The following is a 7,283-nucleotide window of genomic DNA, read 5'->3' as shown; positions in this document are numbered from 1 at the left end:
ACGCGACCTCGCCCCCTATAAGCGCACGCGGCGTCGCCCCCTATAAGCGCACGCGACGTCGCCCCCTATAAGCGCACGCGACGTCGCCCCCTATAAGCGCACGCGGCGTCGCTTCCTATAAGCGCACGCGACGTCGTCGCTCCCTATAAGCGCACGCGACGTCGCTCCCTATAAGCGCACGCGACGTCGCTCCCTATAAGCGTCACGCGACGTCGCTCCCTATAAGCGCACGCAGGCGTCGCTCCCTATAAGCGTCACGCGACGTCGCTCCCTATAAGCGCACGCGACGTCGCTCCCTATAAGCGCACGCGACGTCGCTCCCTATAAGCGCACGCGGCGTCGCTCCCTATAAGCGTCACGCCGACGTCGCTCCCTATAAGCGCACGCGGCGTCGCTCCCTATAAGCGTCACGCGGCGTCGCTCCCTATAAGCGCACGCGGCGTCGCTCCCTATAAGCGCACGCGGCGTCGCTCCCTATAAGCGCACGCGGCGTCGCTCCCTATAAGCGTGACGCGACGTCGCTCCCTATAAGCGCACGCGACGTCGCTCCCTATAAGCGCACGCGACGTGGCCCTTATAAGCGCACGCGACGTCGCCCCCTATAAGCGCACGCGACCTCGCCCCCTATAAGCGCACGCGGCGTCGCCCCCTATAAGCGCACGCGACGTCGCCCCCTATAAGCGCACGCGACGTCGCCCCTCTATAAGCGCACGCGGCGTCGCTTCCTATAAGCGCACGCGACGTCGCTCCCTATAAGCGCACGCGACGTCGCTCCCTATAAGCGCACGCGGCGTCGCCCCCTATAAGCGCACGCGACGTCGCTCACTATAAGTGCAGCCTTAGGCGAGTCAGTCAGGGTGTGTATTTCAGGGTATTACAAGGCAGTGAGGGGGAAGCAGGATCCCAGGGTGTATAGGGACTAGGGATCCTGCTACCCTCTTCACTGCCTTGTAATACCCATCCCTAGTCCCTATACAAGGCAATGAAGAGGGCTGCAGCATATATGGGTGTATAAGGAGGGGTATTAGCAGGGCAGCAGGGCGTTGGGTGTATAGGGAGGGGTATTAGCAGGGCGTTGGGTGTATAGGGAGGGGTATTAGCAGGTGTTGGAGCATATAATAATGACAGCACACATGAATCTCAGTTCACACGCACACTAACTTTATTGTATAAGGAAATATTTGCTGATTAGCACGAGGCAACAGGACTTTAATCCTGCCCCTCCCCCAACGCACAGGAATCTGCTCTATTAACCCTGTCACCACCTGCAGCGCAGCTGTCCTGGCACTGAAAGGGTTACAGCTGCCCTGGTCCTAAACTCCATTTAAAACAAGTATACAAACATTTGCTCAGAGGCCAAAACTGAACTTGTGCGCACACGCGGTTCGGCGGGAGGAAACGTATCTGCCTGACGCAGATCCCACAGTTAGACCGAAACGTTAGCATATGTTTACGTACACCGCGCTGCGTCTGTATCCTGCGATGCGCACTATTTCCTCCTCCTGCGATCCATGGGCTTGGGAGAGTATATTTCTATAATGCCTGCGCTCTCCAATCTGCTTGTCTATCCTGGTGTACAGGTGTGTCTACTCATGACACGGACACACACACAAACACACTCACACACAACTAAAAACTTGTTCTAAAAAAAAAGAAAAATCACTCTGCTTATTGCTGTTAACGCGTTTCAGGAATCTCCCTATTCTTTTACCCGCCGGGCATTTTAAAGATGGCCGCATACTTGCTTGAAACCCCCTCCCCCCCAAAAAAACAAATGCAACTATTAAGCAGATAAAAGTGGTATGAGGGAGGGGCGAGTTAAAGCTCTGTGCCTCGTGGTGGGGGGGTCAGCGTGTGGAATGTGGAAGTGCCGCCCCCTCTCCCGTTAACCCGTGTAGGGGTATTTAAGAAGCAATGCCTCCCCGGCCCCAGCCTCAGGTCCTGCAGAGACAGGCTGCTCCCCTCTTTCCGCTGGGGATTCGAACTCAGCACCACGGAGCCCTTTGCCAGCAGGTCCTCCCCCTTCAGGGTCAGCGCCGCCTCCTGCTCGGGGTCAAAGTTCAGCGCCGAGATGAATCGCTCGTTCTGGGTCCCAGCTGCGCAGGTAGGCGAAAGCGGTGGCGCCGTTGTGAAGGATCACAAAGTCTCCGTGCAAGAGGGACCGTTCCTTCCCACGGAGCTCACTCAGGCGCTTGTACAGGTGAGGAGGGAACCCTTATCCGACTCCTGCTCCTATATAGAGAGATATTATAAGGGTGAGTAGGGAATCCTTATCCGACTCCTATATAGAGAGATGTATTTATTATAGGAGTTGAACAGTGAGGACTCCTTTTACAGAGAAGTATCATATACATTATAAATATTATTAAAAGAATTGAACAAACTTAGACATTCATCGTTATCCTTCTCACGACAGCACCATCGCCACCCCTAGCATTTATACAAAATATTACAACTTCACGTTATATTGTTTTAAGAAATAAGAACCATATTCCATTAGGTTTTGGATTTTATTACAATATTATATAGCTTCAGATTGTATATTTAGCTTTGTGGTGTGATAAGAAGAGCACATTCAGTTTATTAAGACAGCTCAAGGGAGAAGAGTGTTCAGATTTTATCCTATAATACAATATTAAAGGTGGAATTAGCGAGCCGAGGCTGGGAGGCTGAAACGCTGATCTTTCTGAAAGTTGAATATTAACTTTAAAACCTGCTTTTGGGTTGGAGATGTCAGGGAAGCCGTTACATGGGTAAGTGCTTCCTTGCAGCTGCAGCCTTGCTTGCTAAGTGGGGCAAAGGTTGTATCCAGGAGCAATACTTATCGGAGCTCGTTAATAGCAGATTATCTCAAGGCGGAAAACAAACCCGTTTCTGCTGATCCGGGGGAAATTTTCCCAGCGCCTGGAATGCCGACCACAGCAAGAATTACATTAGCTGGTTAGTGGATAACGATGTCAGCAATCGTACCAATGATATGCACGTTATGTAAGAGGGTGAATATTAGGAGTAAAAAGCAGAGGTCTTCTGTCTGATTCAGGAACATCTCGTACATTACAAGTTGCATCTGATCTCAGACGCGCTATTAGAGACAGTTGGGGTTCCTTACAATGCATCTGATCTCAGAAGCGCTATTAGAGACAGTTGGGGTTCCTTACAATGCATCTGATCTCAGACGCGCTATTAGAGAGGGTTGGGGTTCCTTACAATGCATCTGATCTCAGACGCGCTATTAGAGAGGGTTGGGTTCCTTACAATGCATCTGATCTCAGACGCGCTATTAGAGAGGGTCGGGGTTCCTTACAATGCATCTGATCTCAGACGCGCTATTAGAGAGAGTTGGGGTTCCTTACAATGCATCTGATCTCAGACGCGCTATTAGAGAGGGTTGGGGTTCCTTACAATGCATTGATCTCAGACGCGCTATTAGAGAGGGTTGGGGTTCCTGTTTAGAATTTCACATAATTATAGGGTTCCTTAATAAAAAAATGTAATAAAGGTTTAAAAAAAACCCACTGCTCTAATAAAAATAAATAAATAAATACCAATGTGTCCGTGTAACTGGCCCCTTATAAAACACACAAACCCTGCACAATAACTCATTTACTTCTTTGTATCTGTGAGGAATAGGCTTTGTTTTTCTCCGGGAACACTGGATTTCAGCATATCGGCTCCGCCTGCTTATCGGTCTGATTAGTGACGGCTTTGTAATTACCATTTACCTGCGGCCGATCACCACGTTGTAAAATCCCTCAAAGCTCATGATGGGGCTGTTATTTTAATCATCAAGTCCCATAAAGGCCCCTTAAAATATTATTTAAATGTACAGTGCGTTTCCCCCTCCCTGCGCGCCGTGCCCACCCCCCAGCGCGGCGTGCCCACCCCCTCTCACCTTAACCGTGAGGTTGGTGTTCACATGGGATTTGCGGCTCAGGAGGTGAGTGGAGAACCCGTAGTTGATAGAATCGTTCCATTGCATGTAGGGGCCCTGAGAGTGCGCGGGCTGTGGGGGGAAGAGGGGAGAGCAGGATGACTGGGGGTGGCAGTGTCACGAAGACAGAACGCTCTGCACGGAGGGGGGGCTGCGATGGGGGGGGAGGGGAGGGGGAATGTCAGAGAGACGGGGGGGAGGGGACGGGGGAGAGGGGGAGTGTCAGAGAGACAGGGGGGAGGGGGAGTGTCAGAGAGACAGGGGGGGAGGGGGAGTGTCAGAGAGACAGGGGGGGAGGGTCAGAGACGGGGGGGGAGGGGGAGTGTCAGAGAGACAGGGGGGGGGGGGAGAGTGTCACGGAGATGCGCGGGGGGGGGGGGAAATGTGTGACTCACCAGCCCGGGCAGGTCCTTCAGTCCGATCTCATTCCCATACAGAGTGAGCGGTGTCCCCGGCAGAGTGAAGAGCAGGAGGTGATACACACGCAGCAACTTTTCAGGGACCAGCGAGGCCATGTGGCCAACACGTGGCCCTCCCACCTGCGGGAGAGAGCAGTAATGAGTATAACACACACACACATCGCAGGAAAGGTGCAGGATCTCCAGAAAAGGTTCTTACCGCCCAGTTGATCCACTGGTCGCCCGCTGCCTCCAGGTACTGCTTTATACGCTCGCCTGGAGAGCTGACACTCGTGTTGTCTTTGCCCAGCAGGTAGCGGGAGGAGAGCAGGCCCATTTCAGTCTGATTGAGAAGGGTCAGCACGCGGTCACTGCGAGAGTCATCGGTGGCAGCCAGCAGGACCCTGACAGGGGACAAAGGGTCAATAACTAACGACAGGGCTGTCTCAGGTGAGAGAGAGGAGAGGGGACAAGAGAGGAGACAGACAGAGGCGAGACAGACAAAGAGGCGATCAGGAGAAGAGAGACAGAGGAGGGGACAGTCACGGAGGGCGGTGACAGGCGACGGTTAACACTATTCACCTGGCGTTCCCTTCTGTGCTGTGATTAGCGGTGACATTCCTCCACTCGGAGAGCAGGTCCGGTGCCTGCATGGGAGGGAAACCGATAATTAGCACTCCTGTTAATGAAGATCTTGTTAATTAGCAGGACAGTGAGGGGGGGGGGGGCGCCACTCACATTGTGTAGATCCTCAATGCTTCCAAAATAGATCCCTGCTACACCCTGTGCGAGCCAATACTCCATGGCATCCTGCGGGGGCAGGGGGGACACCTAATATCAGGATCTCTTGTATTATATTACACAGCCTTACATGCAAATAATGGTATTATGAATATTGTCACCTTGACTTTGCTCTGGAAGTCACTCCCCTGTGCCACAGTCTCGTTAAACCAGCCTCTGTCACCGCGGTAATTAGGGGTCAGGTCTAAAATCACCTTAACACCTGGGAGAGGGAAAGAGGAGGCCAAGGTCACACGCAGGGTCAGCGGCAGAGCCGGGCTGAGAACAGGGGGGGGGGGGGGGGGGTAGAGTGAATGTGCCCCAGGTCACACGCAGGGTCAGCGGCAGAGCCGGGCTCAGAACGGGGGAGGGGGGATAGAGTGAATGTGCCCCAGGTCACACGCAGGGTCAGCGGCAGAGCCGGGCTCAGAACAGGGGAGGGGGGGATAGAGTGAATGTGCCCCAGGTCACACGCAGGGTCAGCGGCAGAGCCGGGCTCAGAACGGGGGAGGGGGGATAGAGTGACTGTGCCCAAGGTTACACGCAGGGTCAGCGGCATAGCCAGGCCCAGAACGGGGGAGGGGGGATAGAGTGACTGTGCCCAAGGTTACACGCAGGGTCAGCGGCTGAGCCGGGCTCAGAGTGGGGGGGGAATAGTGTGACTGTGCCCCAGGTCACACGCAGAGCCAGCGGCAGAGCTAAGTCACGGGGGGATGGGGGGAGGATACTCACCCTTCTTGCGGGCGGCTTCTATCAGGCTGATGAAGTTATCCAGCGTCCCGTAGCGCTGGTCGATGACGGTGAGATTCGTGTCCCCAGATTTGTCCGGCTGAGTGACATGCAGGGGACCGATTACTAAACCCTTCACCTTCAGCGCGCTGAGAGACTCCAATCGCTGCTGTATACCTGCGGGGTGGGGGGGGCGACAGACATCATGTGGTGTAGGAAAGGGTTAACTGACGCTGTGCAGGGTCTCTGGCAGGGGAGGGGTTAAGGGACGCTCAGCCACGACCCCCCCCCTCGCCCACACCAATCACACCATGTTGTTGCTGTTTTGCGTGTCTGTGAAATATTTTTAACATTAACAAACACACGAGAAAAAGGGGGACAGAGAAGAGGGGGGGGGGAGGAGGAAAGAAGGGGGGAAGGAGACAGAGAGAAGAGGGGGAAGGAGACAGAGAGAAGAGGGGGAAGGAGACAGAGAGAGGGGGGAGGAGGAGGAGAGAGTGAGGGGGGGGGAAGGAGAGAGATTATTAAATAAACACCGGGCTGGGGGAGAGAGAGGGTGGCTAAGAGGAGGGGGGAGAAAGAGAGGTGGGAGCGGAGAGCAGGGGGGGGGAGAGAGGGAGGATAGTGAAGACAGGGGCAGACATACAAATGAGCTGATGCAACAGACATGCAGGCAGGCTCGGGCCGGCCCAGCTTCCTGCGTGTGCATGTACAGTGTAGGTGTATGTGACGCAATCCCGGGCTGTGTCACACATCAGCAGGCTCAACACGAGGCCGGAGTTCTACACACTCAGCAAAGAGAGTATGGAGCAAGTGTTACACACACTCACTCTGAATACTCCCCCAGCCTCACACTCGCCCTGCAGACCCCCACCCCGCCTCACACTCGCCCTGCAGACCCCCACCCCGCCTCACACTCGCCCTGCAGTCCTCCCCCTCCCAGCCTCACACTCCACCTGGAGACCCCCCCAGCCTCACACTCGCCCTGCAGACCCCCCCAGTCTGACACTCACCATTGATGTCCCCGACCCCATCTCCATTAGAGTCCTGGAAGGTCTCAGGATCTCCCAGCTGGTAAAGGGGCCCCTTGCTCCACCACTCCATCGCGGGCAGGGGGCGGCAGCGGGGGGCCTGGACAATGATGACCACTGCTCCCGCCAGCATGCCAGCCCATCCTAACCAGAATAGGACCAGCAGCGCCCAGCGGACCCGCACCCACCCTGGGGTGCCAGCCACCTGCAACAGCTCCTCCTTGGACAGCCCCGTGAACTTGTGGCCCCGGGCTCCCCCTTCAGGTCCCTCCTCATCCAGCTTCACCTTGACCACGCCATTCTTCTCTCCCCCCCCTGGGGATTCTCCGGCCCCAATGGCCATCGGGATCTTCTCCTGGTCAAGTTCATTCAGCTCAACGTCCTTCATATCAAGAGCGGTGTCCTGAGTCATGT

At 55.0% G+C, this 7,283-nt stretch overlaps 1 protein-coding gene across 1 annotated transcript; it reads right to left on the bottom strand.

The window, feature by feature from the left end:
* Positions 1-1,138: 1,138 nt before the first annotated feature.
* SLC3A2 (solute carrier family 3 member 2) lies at positions 1,139-7,283 on the bottom strand. The gene is given in 12 exon segments (XM_075570071.1): positions 1,139-1,929; positions 1,932-2,088; positions 2,090-2,199; positions 2,202-2,232; positions 3,893-4,003; positions 4,327-4,470; positions 4,550-4,733; positions 4,912-4,976; positions 5,068-5,139; positions 5,232-5,332; positions 5,842-6,015; positions 6,852-7,283. Coding segments are annotated over 12 exon segments (1,623 nt in total). The 5' UTR covers positions 7,282-7,283; the 3' UTR covers positions 1,139-1,885.

Source organism: Ascaphus truei, chromosome 14, assembly GCF_040206685.1.
Source record: "Ascaphus truei isolate aAscTru1 chromosome 14, aAscTru1.hap1, whole genome shotgun sequence".
NCBI lineage: Eukaryota > Metazoa > Chordata > Amphibia > Anura > Ascaphidae > Ascaphus > Ascaphus truei.
Note: the sequence above shows the minus strand (reverse complement) of the source record. Positions and strands in the feature narration are given on the sequence as shown.